The sequence below is a fragment of the Oncorhynchus mykiss genome, chromosome 11 (genome assembly GCF_013265735.2).
Source record: "Oncorhynchus mykiss isolate Arlee chromosome 11, USDA_OmykA_1.1, whole genome shotgun sequence".
In the NCBI taxonomy this organism is placed as follows: Eukaryota; Metazoa; Chordata; class Actinopteri; order Salmoniformes; family Salmonidae; genus Oncorhynchus; species Oncorhynchus mykiss.
This window is the reverse complement of record NC_048575.1, coordinates 55,629,614-55,653,974: the sequence shown is the minus strand read 5'-3', so window position 1 is coordinate 55,653,974 and position 24,361 is coordinate 55,629,614. Positions and strand designations below refer to the sequence as shown.

Below are 24,361 nucleotides of genomic sequence, written 5' to 3'. Positions count from 1 at the left end.
TAGTGCATCTTAAAGAGTGTTGGGCCAATAACCAAAATGTCACTGGTTTGAATCCCCAAGCCAGCTATATGAAAAATCTGATGTGCCCTTGAGCAAGGCACCTAACCCTAAATGCTCCTGTAAATGTAAAACATTCTAAAGTAAGCACTACATTATCAAGAGAGACTGTAGTATACTAAATCATTCTATAGTAAGCACTTCATGATTGAGGGGGATACTACAGGGTGTAGTATAGAATTCTCCTGTATACTACACAGTACTATAGTAAGTACTACACAACTGAGGGATAATACAGTGTATAGTATTCACAAGTATACAACAAAATTCCAAAGTAAGCACTACATGATTGAGGGATACTACAGTATTGTATTCTAGTATACTACACACTTCTAAAGTAAGTTCTACACATAATAAAGTTTGTAATATTCTACTGTATACTACAAACAGTCTATAGTAAGCACTACATGATAGTAGTATCCCTCAATGTGGAGTATAGAATTCCATAGTAAGTACTATAGTAAACTGAAGTATTTTAAGCACAACCACTCTCTCTCTGGGATGTGGATATAATTGACTAAACTGCTGTAAAACCTGTATTTGGTAAAGGAGCTGTATTTTGTAAATGATTCACACTCTAAATCATGGTGAAATACCTTGGAAAAATAAGAGTGCTAATAAACATTTTACATTACTTTGTTATATCGAAGAGCACCTGGAGAATGGAAAACTCATGAAATGCAATACAATATGACTTTTTTATTACAATTTTATTGAACTTTTGTATAGCTACTGTAACATCTATTGGTATTGTAACTTTTCATTGTAAAAGATTATCGCTGTAGAAAGGAATACAGAGAATGTAGAACACTTCATCTTGCTTCTAAAAGCTCATTGCTAACTGCGCAGTAGACAGAGAACGTTCTTTGCACATTGGATAACATTATGCAAAGGCTAAGAGACATATATTTAAATTGAAATTTTTTCATAATAGGAAAACAGAAACGCAGCTATCTTACAAATGTTTAGACAAAATATGGCCTGATATTTGCACTACTGTATATGGCAAACTGGACTTCATTTTACCTTGCAAAACTAGTAATAACTAAATATTGCACACATTCATGAATGAGTTCCAGTTTGATCATTTTGAATAATCATTCTTGCAACTGCCAAAAGGTAATGGATGAAAATCTGTTTACGAGAGTAGATTAGAGGGAGAACAGATGGAAATGTTGAATGATTGATTCCAAATTAATATTATAAACCAATTGTCCCACATGGCAATGCAAGAGACATATCGAGTTCAATGCAGACAATGCATCTAAACATGGCACTAGGTATATTACTGTGCATACAAAGACTCAGTGGACCTCAGTGAGAGAGCAAGGATATACAGTAGGATATTGTTCCATGTGCTGCATTCATAAAGTACAGTGTATTAATTTACTGCTCTCTTTCTTTTGTTATATGGTGCTTGATATATGGTTGTTGGATAGCACATTTTATTATCAAAGTCAGCTGCTTAGACAGTAATATATTTAGCAGTAAACCTTGGTGGGTAGAATGTCCGTGACAGGCACTCTGCTTTAAATCAGTAGTTCTCAATGTCAGTCCTTGTCAGTCTTTCCTTGTTGAAATTCTATAACTCTGTTCTGTTACATTGGTATGTTTACAAACCAATTCGGAGGACTTCATTGACATGATGTGATCTTAGCCAAATCATTTGCCAGTGTAAAGATCACATTATTCATATCTATGAAGGAAATCATTGACAAATTATTTTGGAAAACTATCCCATGAAACCCGTCATCAATATCACAAATTAACCATTGGAAGTGGTTGGCACTTGGCATCCCTTAACATGCATATTCCATGAGTCTCGGAATGAGGGAAGGAATTACACGAGGAGGGCGGGAAGGATAGTGTGAGCAGGATAATGAAAGCAAATTCTGTAAAAACATTGAGAAAAAGCACAATCTCAAAATAACACATTATTTAAACATCCTACTAGGCACAAACTGATGGAATCAACGTTGTTTCCACATAATTTCAACCCCCCAAAATCTGTGATGACATTGAATCAACGCGGAACATTTGCTGGGAATTTTAAAAGGTCATCAACGTAAGAGCATTTAGTAAATTATTCAACCAATTTTTTACCTAAATCCAATGACATGGTGATTTTTTTTGTTGATTTCACATTGAATTCACGTTAGTTGACAACTCAACAAAATGTAAGTCAAAACTAGACATTGAACTGATGTCTGTACCCAGTGGGATGGCTTTGTGAGTGGACCCCTAGAATTCCTTAAATTATAATGTGCTGCAACGCAAGTTTAAATATTACAACACATCTGGTTACACTATAGCTCTGGTATTCAGACGTTTTTCACAGGGCACATTTTATTTGCCAAAATGTCTGTAAATTTAGATTTTTACATCAACAAATCACCTTCAATTCATTAGATTTCCCTCTCGCTTATCAAACTTTAGACAACAAATAAAATACTGTGTTTCTAAATAAAGTTCCATACAATATTCTGTACTCATATTTTTTTTATGCCAAAAACAATCCCCCACGACCCCCTCCCAACTTTACATATTCTATAGAGACCTAAATAATACATTGAAATATTATGTTGGTGTAAATCCACATCTTTTACTCCACAGTGTTTGCACTGGAGAAGACCTTTGCACCTTCATAAACTCATCGACTTCCTCTAAGGCAGGGGTGTCAAACTCATTCAATGGAGGGCCTAGTGTCTGCTGTTTTTTCTTTTTTTCCCATTCAATTAAGCCCTAGACAACCTGGTGACTGGAGTTCCTTACTAATTAATGACCTTAATTAATCAATCAAGTACAAGGGAGGAGCGAAAACCTGCAGACACTCAGCCCTCCACGGAATGAGTTTGACACGTGCTCTAAATTGTATAAACACATACAGTGCCATCAGAAAGTATTCATACCCCTTGACTTACTCCACATTTTTTTGTATTACAGCCTGAATTCAAAATGGAATAAACATTTTAAAATCTCACCCATCTAAACACAACACCCAATAATGACAAAGTGATTTAATTGAAAATGAAATACAGAATACAGTGTCTTTCTGGGTCTCAAAGAGCTTTCCACACCTGGATTGTGCAACATTTGCCCGTTATTCTTTTCAAAATTCTTCATGCTCTGTCAAATTGGTTGATGATCAATGCTAGACAACCATTTGCAGGTCTTGCCATACGTTTTCAAGCAGATTTAGGTCAAAACTGTAACTCGGCCACTCTGGAACATTTACTGTCGTCTTGGTAAGCAACTCCAGTGTAAATTTGGCCTTGTGTTTTAGGTTATTGTCCTGCTGAATGGTGAATTAGTCTCCCATTGTCTGGTGGAAAGCAGACTGAAGCAGGTTTTCCTCCATGATTTTGCCTGTGCTTAACTCCATTCAGTTTATTTTTATCCTGAAATACTCCCCAGTCCTTAACGATTACAAGCATACCAATAACATGATGCAGCCACCACTATGCTTACAAATATGGAGAGTGGTACTCAGTAATATGTTTGGGTCAAATCCAAACCAATACAACACTTTGTATTCAGGACAAAACGTTAACTGCTTTGCCACAATTTTTGCAGTATTACTTTAGTGCCTTGTTACAAACAGGATGCATGTTTTGGATTTTTTTTCTTTCTGTACAAGCTTCCTTCTTTTCAATTAGGTCAGAATTGTGGAGTAACTATAATGTTGTTGATCCATCCTCAGTTTTCTCCTAACACAGCCATTAAACTCTAACTGTTTTAAAGTCATAATTGGACTCATGGTGAAATCCCTGAGTGGTTTCCTTCCTCTCTGGCAAATTAGTTAGGAAGGACACCTGTAGGTTTGAAGTCATTAAAAAAAATGTTAAACACTTTATATGACTTGTTAAGCAATTGTTTACTCTTTTCACTCCTATTTTGGATTGCCATAACAAAAGGATTGAATACTTATTGACTCAAGACATTTCAGTTTTTCATTTTTAATTAATTTGTAAAAATTTTGAAAAAACATCATTCTACTTTCATATTATGGAGTAGGCCAGTGACCAAAAAAATCTACATTTAATCCATTTAAAATTCAGGCTGTAACACCACACTCCTTGACTTTTTCCACGTTTTGTTGGGTTACAGCCGGAATTTTAAAAAATATTGTTTTTTTTTATCACTGACCATGTTTTGTTAATACTTTCTGAATTCACTGTATCTAATTGAGGACACTGTAAAATCTATTTTAGGTCACAGTGTTCTCTTACTTTTCCATTTCTCTCCATGCCCACCGAAGAGACCAACCATTGATTGTTAAGACACAAAACAATCCCCTGTGACTAATTTGAACAACTCCAGCCATGTCAACCCTTGCTCCAGCATAAAGCTCAACAAGTCAACCTTCAATGGATGGTTAAGACAATGGGGATTGAAGTTCTATACTTTCTCTCTCCTTTTCTGAATTGGTCAGGACTGTACATTCATGCTCATTGATCCTTTGCTCAAGGTTGACCCCTTAGTGACCTCTGTGCTGACAATAGAAAGAGGAAAGCTCTCATAACTCTCTGGTGACCCCCAGCAGCGGCAGTGGTATAGGGTAGATTTTAGCTCTTTCTGGAAGTTACTGTTGAGAAAGCCGTAGATTATGGGGTTGACACAGGTGGAGGCCATGGCTGTGAGGTGGCAGGCAGAGAAGATTATGTCATGCTGGCAGGATGGGATGGCCTGGTGGTTCCAGTCAAACAAGGTATTGAAGATGTAGAGCGGGAGCCAGCAGAGGGCAAACACTACCACAATGGAGGCCAACATGGCATTGATCCTCTTTGACCCCTTGGCTTTCTTCTGACAGTTGTCCCTGGCTCGCTCCACCATGTATTTTCTCTGTCGGAGACGCAGGAAGATGCGCAGGTAGCAGACCAGGATGAGGATAAGGGGAAGGCAGTACTGGAAGAGCAGCAGGGAGGTGGTGTAGGCCAGTCGGTTGTGCTCTGAGGGCCATCGCTCCATACAGATGAAGTGGTCAGTGAAGAGATTGAAGGGGAGGCTCATGTTCTGGAAAGGACTGTTGTCAAGGACGTTGAAGAAGAGGAAAGGAAGAGAGATGAAGCAGGCCACTAACCAGGTGATGGCTACAGCCAGGTAGGAGTGGCGCACCATGGGCTTCCATCCAGTGGGGTGGATGATGAGTTGGTGGCGCTCCATGGCTATGAGGACAAGGGTGAAGATGGAAACCGTGACAGAGATGCACTGGACAAAGGGTGTGACCTTACAGAGTGCCTCCCCCAGGATCCAGCGGTCCATCAGGGTGTAGATGATGGTGACAGGCAGGCACACAATGCACATGAGGATGTCAGAGATGGACAGGTTGGCGATGAAGATGTTGGTGACATTCCGCATCTCCTTCTGCCGTGTGATGACAAACACCAGGCAGGTATTACCGATAAGGCCAACCGCGACCAGTGCGCTGTAGGCAACTATCAGGAAGGTGGTGCCACTCCAGGAGGAGGTGCACTCGTCTGTGTCGCCCCAAGGCATCTCTTTCCACCAGGCGTGATGACTGCTATTGTTCACATGGGACACCTCCATGCTAGAAGTCCAAACTTATTTTTTTTAGACTGGGATCCAAATGTATTTGTATGTTTCCCTTCCACTTCAATATATTATCTGATGTCTTTATTGTATGTTTGAGTTTGGTGTGATTTTAATCATACCGGTACTCTTAGTAATGGCTGGAACATTGATTGCAGTCTTTTTGCCGTCTGAAAGAGAACACAACAATCAAAAGATTAAATCCTTCACCAAGCTGATTTCCCAAATGTGAATGCAGCTATTTAATAACCCTAGGAGAAATAAAGGACTTGTCTTTCCAACCATGTTAACTCCTGTTCTGAAAACTGCTGGCTGCAGGAAAATACTCTACTTTAGGATCCACTTTAAGTAAAAAAGTAAAACAATATTAAAATGTAATATAATCTTTGCTTCAATGGTTTCCACTTTGGTGCATACACAATATAAATTGAAATATAAGAGAGTGAGTAGATACGCCAATATATTTGAAATTGTTCAAAACAAAACTTAGCCAAGGCTATCATTGCAGTATTCATTCATGTTTGTTTTGGCTCTTGAGGTGCTTGTGTAAGCACTAAAATCTATTTCTTAGAGTAGACTATGGCAAAACAGAGGATAATGAATGATGTGAGAGGTTCAAGATGCGGTGACTGAAAAACATGCAGATGTACAGTATATCTCTGTCTACTTGAGTACTAGCAATTATAACTAAGGATGCATTAACAGCGTATCATCAAGCAAGCAGCATGGAGGAATGCTGAAATGTGTTATTATCAAAAGGCCTCATGATATACAGTAAATCATCTCAACCCCAGAGCAAAGACAAGGCCTTCCACAGGCGGTACATTTCCGTGACAATAACCGTGTCAATGACTTGCCATCAGAATAAAACATGAGAAGATATTTAAATGAGAAGATACTTACAGGATATAATCCTGCTGGGTAGCATATACATGTACACAATGGATATACAGCATTTCTTCCTCTTTCACAATCACAATTTAGCTCATTAACACTGGAGTGATAGATGAGCAGATAATGATATGCAAGTAGAAATACTGGTATGCAAAAGAGCAGAAAAGTAAATAAAAACAATTTGGGGATGAGGTAGGTAGATTGGGTGGGCTATTTACAGCTGCAGCGATCGGTTAGCTGCTCAGATAGCTGATGTTTAAAGTCAGTGAGGGAAATATAAGTTACAGGGATGTTCAGCCCAAGGCTACAACATTGCTCCTGAGAGCAATTGAATTTGATTAATTTCACGTCTTGGGAGCTAGCAATTCAGGATAAGATCAGCATTCCATTCCAAAATCAACCCATGTTCTTTTACTGCAACAATATCAATTTCATATTTCAAAGCACAGCAACCTCTTGATTTTAATTGAAATAAGATATGGTCATTATTATTATGCTTATCCTCATTGACACTCTTATTACAAAGTGACATTTCCCAAGCATCCATTGTGGATAAATGCACATTTGATGTTAAAAAGGCTGTTTCAACAACCCTTTTCTAGTAGTTTGTTGCCCAACATCCCTTATTTTCACCATAGTGGTACCTACATAGTGGTACCTACAAGTCACCCAACTTTCTCAGCCAATCACGGCTTAGCTATTCCAATTCAATGCCCCTCTATGTCAGAGTGAGCGTCCCTAAGTTTTCCTACGGCTTGACTATTTGTGTGTGTGCGTGTGTTCAAATACAAAGCCTTGTCTCATACACTAGATATAACATCAGTGGTGTAAAGTACATAAGTAAAAATACTTTAAAGTACTACTTAAGTCGTTTTCTTTTTGGGATGTGTATTTTCTCCCCTCTTTCTCCCCAATTTCATGGTATCCAATTGGTAGTTACAGTCTTGTCCCATTGCTGCAACTCCTGTACGGACTCGGGACAGGTGAAAGTCGAAAGCCGTGCGTCCTCCGAAACACAACCCAGCCATCCCGTACTGCTTCTTGACACAATGCCCACTTAACCCGGAAGCCAGCCACACCAATGCGTCAGAGGAAACACTGTACACCTGCCGATTGTGCCAGTGTGCATTGCACCCGGGCCTGCCACAGGAGTCACTAGAGCGTGATGGGACAAGAACATTCCTGCCGGCTAAACCCTCCTCTAACCCGGACGACGCTGGTCCATTTGTGCACCGCCCCATGGGTCCCCCGGTCGCCACCAGCTGCAACAGAGCCTTAACTTGAACCAGAATCTCTAGTCTAGCCTTAGACCACTGCAACACTCGGGAGGCGCACTGCTTCACGACATTCCGAAAGAAAATGATGTTCTATTTACTCCATACATTTTCTCTGACACCCAAAAGTATTCGTTACATTTTGAATGCTTAGCAGGACAGGAAAATTGTCAAATTCACACCCTTAGCAGGAGAACATCCCTGGTCATCCCCACTGCCTCTGATCTGGCGGACTCACTAAACACATGCATCATTTGTATAAGTCTGAGTGTTGGAGTGAGACCCTGGCTATCTGTAAATAAAAAATAAATTAAAATGGTGCCCATCTGGTCTGCTTAATATAACGATTTTGAAATTATTTATACTTTTACTTTTGATACTTAAGTACATTTTAGCAATTACATTTACTTTTGATACTTAATGGACTATTATATCTGGAATAAACCTGCTCTAAAGACTTCTGGACAGACTTATGGCGGCTGAACCATATCCACTGGCACCTATTGCCCATTATTTATGGTCCTCCCGTACCAGCCCTTTGAATTTAATTATCTCATGAAAAATATTATCTCATGTTAATGTATCTGCTTTTATTTGAGCTCAACAGATTGATTGCTATTCAGTGAGAAATTAAGTTATTTATTAATCTAAATGAAGTAGCCTTGAATAAACCACTTCCACCTGGGGTTTAACCAGGGTTGTTTCTAATGATTATGTTGACAGTCACACTGTAGATTCTGTGATGCTATATAACTCTGATTGAAATTGAATTCCCAAATGGATGGTGGTTCGTGTAGGAAGTGTTGGTCCCACGTTTCATGAGCTAAAATAAAAGATCACAGAAATTTCCATATGCACAAAAAGTTTATTTCTCTCAGATTTTGTGCAAAAATGTGTTTACATCCCTGTTAGGGACCATTTGTCCTTTGCCAATATAATCCACCCACCTGACAGGTGTGGTATATCAAGATGCTGACTAACCAGCATAATCATTACACAGGTGTACCTTGTGCCACTCTAAAATGTGCAGTTTTGTCATACAACACAATGCCACAGACGTCTCAAGTTTTGAGGGAGTGTGCAATTGGCTTGCTGACTGCAGGAATGTCCACCAGAGCTGTTACCAGAGAATTTAATGTTAATTTCTTTACCATAAGCCACCTACAACATTGTTTTAGAGAATTTGGCAGTACGTCCAACATGCCTTACACAGACCATGTGTAACCACACTGCCTCCACATCTGTCTTTTTCACCTGCGGGATCATCTGAGACCAGCCACCTGGACAGCTGATGAAACTGGGTTTGCACAACCAAAGAATTTCTGCACAAACTGTCAGAAACCGTCTCAGGGAAGCTCATCTGTATGCTCATCGTCATCACTAGGGTCTTGACCTTACTGCAGTTTGGCGTCGTAACCGACTTCAGTGGGCAAATGCTCACCTTTGATGGCCTCTGGCGCGCTGGAAAAGTGTGCTCTTCATGGATGAATCCAGGTTTCAACTGTATTTGGTAGATGGCAGACAATGTGTATGGCGACGTGTAGGCGAGCGGTTTGTTGATGTCAATGTTGTGAACAGAGTGCCCCATGGTGGCGGTGGGGTTATGGTATGGGCAGGAATAAGCTACAGACAATGACCACAATTGCATTTTATCATTGGCAATATGAATGCACAGAGATATCGTGACGAGATCCTGACGCCCATTGTCGTGCCAGTCATCCGCCCCCATCACCTCATGTTTCAGTATGATAATGCATGTTCCCATGTCTCAAGGATCTGTACACAATTCCTGGAAGTTAAAAATATCCCAGTTCCTCCATGGCCCGCAAACTCACCAGACATGTCACCCATTGAGCCTGCTTGGGATGCTCTGGATCAACGTGTATGACAGCGTGTTCCAGTTCTTGCCAATATCCAGCAACTTCGCACAGCCATTGAAGAGGGGCAACATTCCAAAGGCCACAATCAACAGCCTGATCAACTCTATGCAAAAGAGATGTGTCGCGCTGCATGAGGCAAATGGTTACACCAAATCCTGACTGATTTTCTGATCCACGCCCCTACCTATTTTTTAAGTTATCTGTGACCAACAGATGAATATCTGAATTCCCAGTCATGTGAAATCCACAGATTAGGGCCTAACGAACTAATTTCAAATGGCAGATTTCTTTACATGAACTGTAACTCAGTAAAATCTTTGAAATTGTTGCATGTTGTGTTTTATATTTTTGTTCAGTGTAGTAAGGAGGGGATGGTGTGGGTGACTGACTGGTGTCTGTTGGGGGTGGGAATTGTGTATTGTAGTTAGCATGATCTATTGACACAAGAGGGGTGGGTTGATATAGTACCTTGTTTGAGTGTGTGTTGGTTGGGACAGTAGTAAAATGACATACACTGACTAGTGTGATGACCTTGACAGAAGCTTTAGTAGTACAGATCCTGTAGACTCAACATCATCTGACCCGGAGGAGGTAAATACTGCATGGGGCTGGCAAGAGCCAATGTGAAGTTCTGCCAGACCAGCTGCCATTGTCGAAAAACAAGATGAGGTTCACTAGCTGAAGAACATTGAGGACCTGCCTTGAACATTCAGCCAACACAACACACATTGTGAGTTAGACTGATGTTGTAGTATAATATAGAATGCCTAGTATGCTTACAACTGCATTGTGGTATATATGTACATATACACACTTTTTTATATATATATATATATATATATATATATATATCTTTATTATTCCCGCAAACCCTACCACCCCTCCCCCAATTGGAGTAACTAATAAACAATAACACTTAGGCTTCTACCTTCAGTTTATACATATTATACACATTTTACAGACACAATCTATTTTACAATAGTTATATTTTGTTTGTTTTTAATCCATCTATTTCTGATGTCCATCCAGTTTGATTTTTATTTGTAACTGTGCTATTTAACAACATTTCTAAACCTATACACATTTTACAGACCCTGTATGTTTTGCATTGGTTATCTTGTTGTTATTAGTCCCACCCTTCAGGCCCAATCAACCCCTCCCATCTATCTCTTAACACCATCCATTTTGGATTTTTATTTGCTATATATTTTTCTTCTTTTTTTTTTTTTTTTCTGTTTCAAATATTTTTTATTAAACACACACAAGAATGGTGTATAAGGTATACAAGACAGGTATACAATTCTTATCTAAACATACAAGAGCATAAAGGAACAACAAGACCCATAATCCTGGGTGCAGAACAAATCATACAAAACCCGACATACAAAACAAGGACAAGTTGTTACGGTGCGTGAATGAGGACCCAAAAGCGAATTAACTTAAACAGAGCTTCTTTAATTACCAAACATAGGTAGGCTCAGACGGACCGGCAGATTCCGACAGGACAAGACAAGGTTACAGCAAACATGACGACAGTCTGGTTCAGGCATGAAACACAACAAACAAGAATCCGACAAGGACAGGAGCAGAAACAGAGAGAGATATAGGGACCTAATCAGAGGGAAAAAGGGAACAGGTGGGAAAAGGGGTGACGAGGTGGTTAGGAGGAGACAAGGCACAGCTGGCGGAAAGAGGGGGAGAAAAGGTAACCTAACAACGACCAGCAGAGGGAGACAGGGTGAAGGGAAAGGACAGAGACAAGACACAACATGACAGTACATGACAGTACCCCCCCACTCACCGAGCGCCTCCTGGCGCACTCGAGGAGGAAACCTGGCGGCAACGGAGGAAATCCTCGATCAGCGCACGGTCCAGCACGTCCCGAGAGGGAACCCAACTCCTCTCCTCAGGACCGTACCCCTCCCAATCTACGAGGTACTGGTGACCACGGCCCCGAGGACGCATGTCCAAAATTCTACGGACCCTGTAGATGGGTGCGCCCTCGACAAGGATGGGGGGGGGGGGGGGGAAGACGAGCGGGGGCGCGAAGGACGGGCTTGATGCAGGAGACATGGAAGACCGGGTGGACGCGACGAAGGTATCGCGGAAGAAGAAGTCGAACTGCGACAGGATTAATGACCCGAGAAATACGGAACGGACCAATGAACCGCGGGGTCAACTTGCGAGAAGCCGTCTTAAGGGGAAGGTTCTGAGTGGAGAGCCAAACTCTCTGACCGCGACAATATCTAGGACTCTTAGTTCTACGCTTATTAGCAGCCCTCACAGTCTGCGTCCTATAACGGCAAAGTGCAGACCTGACCCTCTTCCAGGTGCGCTCGCAACGTTGGACAAAAGCCTGAGCGGAGGGGACGCTGGACTCGGCGAACTGAGATGAGAACAGCGGAGGCTGGTACCCGAGGCTACTCTGAAAAGGAGATAGCCCGGTCGCAGACGAAGGAAGCGAGTTGTGGGCGTATTCTGCCCAGGGGAGCTGTTCTGACCAAGACGCAGGGTTGCGAAAAGAAAGACTGCGTAAGATGCGACCAATAGTCTGATTGGCCCGTTCTGCTTGACCGTTAGACTGGGGGTGAAAGCCGGAAGAGAGACTGACGGAAGCCCCAATCAAACGGCAAAACTCCCTCCAAAATTGAGACGTGAATTGCGGACCTCTGTCCGAAACGACGTCTGACGGAAGGCCATGAATTCTGAAAACATTCTCGATGATGATTTGTGCCGTCTCTTTAGCAGAAGGAAGCTTAGCAAGGGGAATGAAATGAGCCGCCTTAGAGAACCTATCGACAACCGTAAGAATAACAGTCTTCCCCGCTGACGAAGGCAGTCCGGTGACAAAATCTAAGGCGATGTGAGACCACGGTCGAGAGGGAATAGGAAGCGGCCTGAGACGGCCGGCAGGAGGGGAGTTACCGGACTTAGTCTGCGCGCAGACCGAACAAGCAGCCACGAAACGACGCGTGTCATGCTCCCGGGTGGGCCACCAAAAACGCTGGCGAATGGAAGCAAGCGTACCCCGAACGCCAGGGTGGCCGGCTAACTTGGCAGAGTGAGCCCACTGAAGAACGGCCAGACGAGTAGGAACGGGAACGAAAAGAAGGTTCCTAGGACAAGCGCGCGGTGACGGAGTGTGAGTGAGCGCTTGCTTTACCTGCCTCTCAATTCCCCAGACAGTCAACCCGACAACACGCCCCTCAGGGAGAATCCCCTCGGGGTCAGTGGAGGCTACTGAAGAACTGAAGAGACGAGACAAAGCATCAGGCTTGGTGTTCTTAGAGCCCTGACGATAAGAAATCACGAACTCGAAACGAGCGAAAAACAGCGCCCAACGCGCCTGACGTGCATTAAGTCGTTTGGCAGAACGGATGTACTCAAGGTTCCTATGGTCAGTCCAAACGACAAAAGGAACGGTCGCCCCCTCCAACCACTGTCGCCATTCGCCTAGGGCTAACCGGATGGCGAGCAGTTCGCGGTTACCCACATCATAGTTACGTTCCGACGGCGACAGGCGATGAGAAAAATACGTGCATGGGTGGACCTTGTCGTCAGAGAGGGAGCGCTGAGAAAGAATGGCTCCCACGCCCACCTCTGACGCGTCAACCTCGACAACGAACTGTCTAGAGACGTCAGGTGTAACAAGGATAGGAGCGGATGTAAAACGATTCTTGAGGAGATCAAAAGCTCCCTGGGCGGAAACGGACCACTTAAAGCACGTCTTGACAGAAGTAAGGGCTGTGAGAGGAGCTGCCACCTGACCGAAATTACGGATGAAACGACGATAGAAGTTCGCGAAGCCGAGAAAGCGCTGCAGCTCGACGCATGACTTAGGGACGGGCCAATCAATGACAGCTTGGACCTTAGCGGGATCCATCTTAATGCCTTCAGCGGAAATAACAGAACCGAGAAATGTGACGGAGGAGGCATGAAAAGTGCACTTCTCAGCCTTCACAAAAAGACAATTCTCTAAAAGGCGCTGGAGGACACGTCGAACGTGCTGAACATGAATCTGGAGTGACGGTGAAAAAATCAGGATATCGTCAAGGTAAACGAAAACAAAGATGTTCAGCATGTCTCTCAGGACATCATTGACTAATGCTTGAAAGACAGCTGGAGCGTTAGCGAGGCCGAAAGGAAGAACCCGGTATTCAAAGTGCCCTAACGGAGTGTTAAACGCCGTCTTCCACTCGTCCCCCTCCCTGATGCGCACGAGATGGTAAGCGTTACGAAGGTCCAACTTAGTGAAAAACCTGGCTCCCTGCAGGATCTCGAAGGCTGAAGACATAAGAGGAAGCGGATAACGATTCTTCACTGTTATGTCATTCAGCCCTCGATAATCTATGCAGGGGCGCAGAGACCCGTCCTTCTTCTTGACAAAAAAAAACCCCGCTCCGGCGGGAGAGGAGGAGGGGACTATGGTACCGGCGTCAAGAGCTACAGACAAATAATCTTCGAGAGCCTTACGTTCGGGAGCCGACAGAGAGTATAGTCTACCCCGGGGGGGGGGGTGGTTCCCGGAAGGAGATCAATACTACAATCATACGACCGGTGTGGAGGAAGAGAGGTGGCCCTGGACCGACTGAACACCGTGCGCAGATCGTGATATTCCTCCGGCACCCCTGTCAAATCACCAGGCTCCTCCTGTGAAGAAGAGACAGAGGAAACAGGAGGGATAGCAGACATTAAACATTTCACATGACAAGAGACGTTCCAGGAGAGGATATAATTACTAGACCAATTAATGGAAGGATTATGACAAACTAGCCAGGGATGGCCCAAAACAACAGGTGTAAAAGGTGAACGAAAAATTAAAAAAGAAATGGTTTCACTATGATTACCAGAAACAGTGAGGGTTAAAGGTAGCGTCTCACGCTGAATCCTGGGGAGAGGACTACCATCCAGGGCGAACAAGGCCGTGGGCTCCTTTAACTGTCTGAGAGGAATGTCATGTTCCCGAGCCCAGGTCTCATCCATAAAACAGCCCTCCGCCCCAGAGTCTATTAAGGCACTGCAGGAAGCTGACGAACCGGTCCAGCGTAGATGGACCGACAAGGTAGTGCAGGATCTTGAAGGAGAGACAGGAGTAGTAGCGCTCACCAGTAGCCCTCCGCTTACTGATGAGCTCTGGCCTTTTACTGGACATGAAGTGACAAAATGACCAGCGGAACCGCAATAGAGACAGAGGCGGTTGGTGATTCTCCGTTCCCTCTCCTTAGTCGAGATGCGGATACCTCCCAGCTGCATGGGCTCAGCACCCGAGCCGGCAGAGGAAGATGGTAGTGATGCGGAGAGGGGGGCAACGGAGAACGCGAGCTCCTTTCCACGAGCTCGGTGACGAAGATCAACCCGTCGCTCAATGCGAATAGCGAGTTCAATCAAGGAATCCACGCTGGAAGGAACCTCCCGGGAGAGAATCTCATCCTTTACCTCTGCGCGGAGACCCTCCAGAAAACGAGCGAGCAAAGCCGGCTCGTTCCAGCCACTGGAGGCAGCAAGAGTGCGAAACTCAATAGAGTAGTCTGTTATGGATCGATTACCTTGACATAGGGAAGACAGGGCCCTGGAAGCCTCCTCCCCAAAAACAGATCGATCAAAAACCCGTATCATCTCCTCCTTAAAGTCCTGATACTGGTTAGTACACTCAGCCCTTGCCTCCCAGATTGCCGTGCCCCACTCACGAGCCCGTCCAATAAGGAGAGATATGACGTAGGCGACACGAGCAGTGCTCCTGGAGAAAGTGTAGGGCTGGAGAGAAAACACAATATCACACTGGGTGAGGAACGAGCGGCATTCAGTGGGCTCCCCAGAGTAACACGGCGGGTTATTGATTCTGGGCTCCGGAGATTCGAAAGCCCTGGAAGTGGCCGGTGGATCGAGGCGGAGATGGTGAACCTGTTCTGTGAGGTTGGAGACTTGGGTGGCCAGGGTCTCAACGGCATGTCGAGCAGCAGACAATTCCTGCTCGTGTCTGCCTAGCATCGCTCCCTGGATCCCGACGGCTGAGTGGAGAGGATCCGAAGTCGCTGGGTCCATTCTTGGTCGGATTCTTCTGTTACGGTGCGTGAATAAAGACCCAAAAGCGAATTAACTTAAACAGAGCTTCTTTAATTACCAAACATAGGTAGGCTCAGACGGACCGGCAGATTCCGACAGGACAAGACAAGGTTACAGCAAACATGACGACAGTCTGGTTCAGGCATGAAACACAACAAACAAGAATCCGACAAGGACAGGAGCAGAAACAGAGAGAGATATAGGGACCTAATCAGAGGGAAAAAGGGAACAGGTGGGAAAAGGGGTGACGAGGTGGTTAGGAGGAGACAAGGCACAGCTGGCGGAAAGAGGGGGAGAAAAGGTAACCTAACAACGACCAGCAGAGGGAGACAGGGTGAAGGGAAAGGACAGAGACAAGACACAACATGACAGTACATGACACAAGTAGAAAGAAAGGGAAGATGTCCCCCCTATCCCCCCCCCTTATTCCCCCAAACCCCCCCCTATTTGCTATATATTTTTCAACTGTGCTGTGATGCTTCACAAAAGTACTGAACCTTTAAATTCTCATAGATTCTACAGATTGTGAATTAAAGATAAACATTTTAGCTAAAATAATTATTATATTATTGATTGATTGACTATGACTTTTCAAATCACCCAGTATGGCTATCTGCAGCGGTAGTTCTAGATAAATGTTGCAAGTCTTCATTCATTCTTGGACCTCTGACCAAAAACGTGCTACGTATGGACAGTACCAAAATAAATTATCTAATGACTTTGCCACCTTGCAGGAACATCTGCAGAGCTTGGGAAGATTGTATCCCCCATATTTATAACCTGCTACCGGTTGCAAGAATTTTGAATAATAATTTAAATTAAAAAATGTGAAGTTTTGAATCTGGCATTGTTCTGCGTGTTAGTTCATAAAGCATGTGCCATGGAATCGGTACATTGAAAATCTCTTCCCAACTATTTTGCAATCTATATGGCACAGCTGTCCATTTTATGGTCCTTAAATTAAATTGGTATATGTTTTTATTTATCACAATTTTCTTTTACCATTAATTGTCTGAAATGTAAGGCCGACAGACAAGTTTCTTACTTTCCCCCCTTCTACTTGCCTCTTCCATTTCTGTGGTGATGCTGCAATTAGTTGGTTGTAATTTTGGTAGAGCAGACATTTAAACTGAAATTGCAACCAACTTTCTAAAGCTTGTTTAAAAAATATCCATATTTTCGAGATTATTTTGTTTTCAAATAACCGAAAGTAAGCAGTTGTAATCTGAATAAAGGGGAAAAGGCCATTCTTGAACAGGGGTTGAGACATTCTTACTAATTTACTAGAGAACCATTTCCGATTTAAGTATAACTTTTGTATGACTGATGCCTTTAGTTCGAGGTCTAATGCTTTAATATTTGATCATTTCTGCCCTCCGAATTCATATTTGTTATATAAATAGGCCCTTTTAATTTTGTCTAGTATGCCATTTCACATCAAATTTAATATTTTTTTGTTGATATAATTTAAAAAGTAGGTCACTAGGTGTAGGCAAAACCATAAGCAAATGGGTAAACTGTGATATGACTAAAGAGTTAATCAGCATTATTTTTACACAAATAGACAGGTATTTTCCTTTCCATGTAAGCAAGATCTTATCTATTATCTATTTCTATAAAAATGTATTGGAGTGAGATCATTTCTTTCTTTTGGGATTTGCATACCGAGTATGTCCACATCCCCGTCAGACCATTTTATTGGTAAACTACATGGTAATGTAAAAGTTGCATTTTTGAGTGATCCAATGCATAATATTAATAATAATATTTTAATAATATTTTACCTTTATTTAACTAGGCAAGTCAGTTAAGAACAAATTCTTATTTTCAATGATGGCCTAGGAACAGTGGGTTAACTGCCTTGTTCAGGGACAGAGCGACAGATTTTTACCTTGTCAGCTCAGGGATTTGATCTTGCAACCTTCCAGTTACTAGTCCAACGTTCTAACTACTAGGCTACCTGACACCCCATAGTACACTTATCATAATTTGGTTTTCATCTAGCCTCTATGAGGCTGTGGAGGGATTCTAATTGTGGTTTTAAAAGAAAACATGAATCATCAGGGTACAATGACACATTTGTTTTTAAGCCACGGATTTCTAATCCCTTAATATTATTGTTGGATCTAATTTTAACAGCTAATATTTTGATGGCAATAATAAATAGATATGCCAATAGTGGACAACCTTGTTTTACTCCTCTTGACAGTTTAAAACTTTCTGAAATGTAGCCATTATTTACTATTTTACACCTAGGGCTACTATACATAACTTTAACCCATTTTATAAGAGATTCTCCAAAATTAAAATATTCTAGGCATTTATATATGAACTCCAGTCGTACTTTATCAAAAGTATTTTCAAAATCAGCTATGAAAACCAGGCCTGGTTTCCCCGATATTTCATAGTATTCTATTGTTTCCAGTACTTGTCTTTCTTATATTATCTCCAATGTGTCGTCCATGTAAAAAACCTGTCTGACGAGGATGAATAATATCTGACAATACCTTTTTAATTCTATGCGCCAAGCATTTAGCTAGGATTTTTGCATCACAACACTGAAGTGTAAGAGGCCTCCAATTGAGGTTAAAACATGTTAATAATGGTCCTCTGAGTATATAAAAACATTGGTATACTTCTACTAGTATGCCATCCAGCCCTGGAGTTTTCCCAGCCTTAAAGGCTTTAATTTCATCAAGAAGTTCATCCTCTGTAATTTGGCCTTCACATGAGTCTTTCTATACAGATGTTCATTTTACATTATTAATAGGAAAAAAATCCATACAATTAGCTTAGTGGAGATGGAGGAGACTGAAACGAAAACATATTCTTAAAGTTCTTCCTTTACTTCCTCTTTCAAAATATCATTTGGTGAACCGTGTGTGACTCCATCATTTGTAACATGTTTCAATACATTTTGTTTGGTAACATTTCTATGTTGAAGATCGAAAAAGAATTCTGTATATTCGTCCCCATATTCCATCCAGTTCGCTTTATTTTTATGATATATTACGCTGGATCTTTCATGAATAAATTTCTCCATTTCTTTTTGTTTTTCCTCTAACTTATTCTGTGCCTCTATGGTACAGTTTTTATTTATATCTAACTGTACTGTTAGCCCTTCAATTTCCTTTGTTAATATGGATTATTTTGATCTAAATTGCTTTTGTTTTATTGAGGAGTGCTGAATTGCATGGCCTCTAAAGGCACATTTAAAAGTGTCCCATATAATAAGGGAAAAAGTCAGTTATAAATTCTTCTGTCCTAGTTATAAACAAGTTATCATCCAGTAGGCTTTTGATTAAATTTCCAATATCCTCGCCTACGTGGAAATTCTGTAAGAGTAATATAAACTCAGCAAAAAAAGAAACGTCCTTTTTCAGGACCCTGTCTTTCAAAGATAATTTGTAAAAATCCAAATAACTTCACAGATATTCATTGTAAAGGGTTTAAACACTGTTTCACATGGTTCAATGAACCATAAACAATTGATGAACATGCACCTGTGGAACGGTCATTAAGACACCAAAAACTTACAGACGGTAAGAAAGGTCACAGTAATGAACACTTAGGACACTAAAGAGGCCTGACTCTGAAAAACACCAAAAGAAAGATGCCCAGGGTCCCTGCTCATCTGCGTGAACGTGTCTTAGGCATGCTGCAAGGAGGCATGAGGACTGCAGATGTGGCCAGGGCAATACATCGAAATGTCCGTACTGTGAGATGCCTAAGACAGCGCTACAGGGAGACAGGACGGACAGCTGATCTTCCTCACAGTGGCAGACCACATGTAACAACACCTGCACAGGATCGGTACATCCGAACATCACACCGTGGGAAAGGTATAGGATGGCAACAACAACTGCCCGAGTTACACCAGGAACGCACAATCCCTCCATCAGTGCTCAGACTGTCGCAATAGGCTGAGAGAGGCTAGACGGAGGGCTTTTAGGCATGTTGTAAGGCAGGTCCTCACCAGACATCACTAAAAACAACGTCGCCTATGGGCACAAACCCACCGTCGCTGGACCAGACAGGACTGGCAAAAAGTGCTCTTCACTGACGAGTCACTGTTTTTTCTCACCAGGGCTGATGGTTGGAATCGTGTTTATCATCGAAAGAATGAGCGTTACATCGAGGCCTGTACTCTGGAGCGGGATCGATTTGGAGGTGGAGGGTCCGTCATGGTCTGGGGCGGTGTGTCACAACATCATCGGACTGAGCTTGTGGTCATTGCAGGCAATCTCAACTCTGTGCGTTACAGGGAAGACATCCTCCTCCCTCATGTGGTACCCTTCCAGCAGGCTCATCCTGACATGACCCTCCAGCATGACAATTCCACCAGCCAGACTACTCGTTCTGTGCATGATTCCCTGCAAGACAGGAATGTCAGTGTTCTGCCATGGCCAGCGAAGAGCCCGGATCTCAATCCCATTGAGAACATCTGGGACCTGTTGGATCGGAGTGTGAGGGCTAGGGCCATTCCCCCCAGAAATGTTCGGAACTTGCAGGTGCCTTGGTGGAAGAGTGGCATAACATCTCACAGCAAGAACTGGCAAATCTGGTGCAGTCCATGAGGAGGAGATGCACTGCAGTACTTAATGCAGCTGGTGGCCACACCAGATACTGACTGTTACTTTTGACCCCCCCCCCCCCCCCCTTTGTTCAGGGGCACATTATTCAATTTCTGTTAGTCACATGTCTGTGGAACTTGTTCAGTTTATGTCTCAGTTGTTGAATCTTGTTATGTTCATACAAATATTTACACAGGTTAAGTTTGCTGAAAATAAACACAGTTGATAGTGAGAGGTCGTTTCTTTATTTTCTGAGTTTATATGCCAATTATGTGACGATCCGACCGCATTCTGTCCCCTATCAACACTTTTTTTTAAACTTTTGGTGCCAGCGAGAATGACATAAGAAAGTAATCAAGATGACTAGCTTGATTAAGCCTACGCCATGTATATCTCACTAGGTCATGGTATTTAAGCCTCCATGTATCCACTAATTCCAATATATCTATGACATTCATGATTTCCTTAAGTGCCTGAGGGTGATAGTTTGCAGTGTGATTTCCTTTACGGTCCATAGAGGTTTTTAAAACCATATTAATATATCCCACCATAATATAACCACTAATAATATAGTCTAGTGTTGCTTGTAGAGTTGATACATTCTCATATATACTTTCAAAGAAGCTTGGATCATCATTATTTGGAACGTATAGGTTAATAAGTCTTATCTGTTTATTGTCCAATAACATGTTTAAAATAATAATAATAATATCTGTTAGGACATTTTGCACATTGGGATCAAAATTACTGTTAATTAAAATCATCACCCCTTTTGAATTTCTTTGCCCATGGGAGAAATATAATTTGTCCCCCCAAGTCCCTTTTCCACAAAACATCTAAAATTGTTGAATGAGTTTCCTGTGAAAAATAGATATTAAATCGCTTCTCTTATAGCCAGGTAAATACTGATCGTCTTTTCTTGTTATCTGCTAAGCCATTACAATTATAACTGGCTATACTTATTTCACCACTTACCATAATGAGACACAAGTTTCAATTCTATTTATCAAAATATATGTTTGTAAACATACCATTAAAAAGTAACATGATGATTGTCTATATATCTGTACCATGATATTTGCATTGCTACTAAGTAAACCTCCAATTGGTCCCCACTATTCCACCTGCTAAAACCCCTCCTCATCCCAAGTTGGGTTGTCATCCCAATGCCCGGCAGACCACCCCCGACCCCCCAGATCCCATAGCCCCGAAGAGACCGGGACCCATCCTTTCGAAAAGAGCACAGAGTGCCACCCACAGAACAGAAGGAGATCAACCGCCAAATGCATTTCCATCGCCCTCACCTCGATTTGTATTATATATAGCCATTAAAAATATATATATTTTTAAAATCCTGTTTATCTTATTTTCCATAATTAGCTATTCATATATTGTATTATTATCTCACCAGTCTCGCCATTACCAAAATGACATTATGAAAAGCAATTATTATATTAGCAATCAATTATTGGGAATCATCCTGTATTGTCCCTAACATCTTTTACTCCCTCGCAACAGTTGTGGGATACACACACACACACACACACACACATACACACATACACACTCATACACAGTCAACCCCTTTCCACAACAACAACCATAGACTCAGATTCTCAACAGTTGCACCACTTTGCAGTTCTGGAACTAGCTAGCCAACTATACAAGTAACACAATCACTTCAGACTGAAGCTGGAAAGACAGCAATATCGTTTTTCTATTGACATGCCGTACAGTGTATATACAGTATATATCCATAGAAATTGTGCTGATTCATGATTTCGACTGGCTGAGAAAAGACAACTGTCTGTCTTATCTCGACTCCTTCATTACTATGGGACACAGTGGGGATCGAATTTCAATATTGCAACATTGTTGCAAACGTTGAAGATAATGTTTTATATGCTTTTCACAGTGGAGATTAAGTTTCTAAATTGAATAGCTGGGCAGTGGATCTGCCCAGAGAAGTAGTAGTAGTAAGTGTGTATCTAGGTAAAGACATAAACAATGGCACTTTTTATTAATGTACTGGCCATGTGTATGTTGTCTAGTATATCATGGGCTGGATAGGCTCTAACAATGGAAATTCCAAACCCCCCGTTGTATAAAAAAGTGACTTTACTATGTACATATTCAGCCACTTCCTACAACATTGTATTGCATTTGCCACCACATGATGCCATACAGTCCCATAAATGTGTGTTGAATCTTGAAATTGGCATTATCTCAACTAAATTTTATTATAGCCTGACTATAGATACCCAAAGAGCGGATATCTCATTGAACTAAAGCAAATACAGACAGGGGGTAATGAGGGGTGTCATGATGCAGATTAAGCTCTTGGAACCGTTTAGCTTAGACACACAGAGTGAGTTAGCCTGCATCATACTCAATACAGAGTTGAACATCAGTAGGGAATATTATTGTTTTTGAGGCATTCATTAACGCATTAGTTCAGTAATTGCCTTTTTCACTGTTTCCTAATGTAATATATCCCAACAAATATAACAATAGCCTATTATATAGGTCCTCAAAGCAATTGTTTTAGCCAATCGGTATAGGCTAAGCATAGCCAATAGTTTATTGTTAGACCTAAATATGAGAATAAAAGTAGAAAAGTCGGATTCTAACCCGCTTTGCTGAACGTTTCTCTACATCTCACTGAGATTTTCCTTGGCCCCCATTGACTATTCGTAAGCTATAGTCTACAGTTCCGTCTCATCTGCCAAATGATGCAGACGCACAAGGGACGTCTCCTTTTGAACATTGAAGGCACAAACAGTGTGACAGTATGATAAATCATCACCCCACTCCAAGTGTAATCTAAATAGAGGGGGGAAGAAATGGGCTATTGTCTAATTTAGCAACATATTAACTGTAGTTCTATAAAGGGCTTCAACATCTTCTGAGCCTATAACAAATAGCTTCTCCCAACCATGATAAATGCGCTTAGTCCCTTCGACTACACATCTGCCCACAGCTGGAGAAACCCATCTGAAGACCTAACTTCGGTCTCTTTACTTTGCCATTCACATTCCCATGGTTTAATAAATCATTCATGGCGTAATTACAATGCTATAAAAAATAATGATGCATTGCCAATAGGATATTCTAAGCTTACCTTTTATTGTATCCCCCTTTCCCGAACTTCACAGTCAAGGTCCGGTTTGCAGGAGGAATGAATATTGAGAATCTCCACAGAAGAGATTTTATCAAGCATGCACAGGAAGGTAGGAGGTGGCTTGTCGATATCAAACATAACATGGTGATCTCTCGTAAAGTGTTAAAGTGACCATACAGTGAGAACTAAACAAAGGATCGGATTTCTAGTGAAATAATTTGCCCATCTGATAGGCTGATGTAGAAGTTTATGCATTGTGATAATGTGACACTTGTGTTTTTTTTTTACATAAAACTGACACACCATGGTCAGGATCATTTGTGAGCAGACACTAAAAATATATGGGCTGTATCTTTTTTAAGTGAATACTGTATACACAGCAAAATGAAAGCATCTATAGCAACATCATGTCATGAAAGTTGAGTCTCCTCTCCTCATTCAAAGCTAAGCAATAGCATGGATATATCGTGAACGAGTTAGAGGCTAGGAAAAAAGTATAGGAAAAAGTGTAGGCTATCTATCACACACTCTCAACTGGTGAAAGTCATCACATCCCGGAAAGTTTTGTAAGAAGGTGAGTGATGAAAAGAGTCCCTTTGTGGCCATTCTATGAGGAATTCTGACCTCTGTTCAAAATGTTATTTGTCACATGCTTGTAAACAACAGGTGTAGAATAACAGTGGAATGCTCACTTACGGGCCATTCCCAACAATGCAGAGAAATAAAAATATTTAAAAACACATAAAAAATAATAACACAAGTAATATACACAATGAGTAATCATACATGGGGTACCAGTACCAAGTTGATGTGCAGGGGTATGAGGTAATTGAGGTAGATAGTAGTGGTAAAGTGACTAGGCAACAGGATAGATAATAAACAGTAGCAGCATTGATGAGTCAAATTAGTGCAAAAACGGTCAATGCAGATAGTCAGGGTAGCTATTTG

At 41.8% G+C, this 24,361-nt stretch overlaps 1 protein-coding gene across 1 annotated transcript; it reads right to left on the bottom strand.

The window, feature by feature from the left end:
• Positions 1-3,836: 3,836 nt before the first annotated feature.
• On the bottom strand, positions 3,837-23,497 carry LOC110535995 (neuropeptide Y receptor type 1-like). The gene is made up of 2 exons (XM_021621437.2): positions 23,414-23,497; positions 3,837-5,777 (listed from the first exon to the last, which is right to left on the bottom strand). Exon 2 carries the CDS (start codon positions 5,602-5,604, stop codon positions 4,486-4,488), a length of 1,119 nt encoding a protein of 372 aa, XP_021477112.1. The 5' UTR covers positions 5,605-5,777; positions 23,414-23,497; the 3' UTR covers positions 3,837-4,485.
• Between the last annotated feature and the right edge of the window lie 864 nt (positions 23,498-24,361).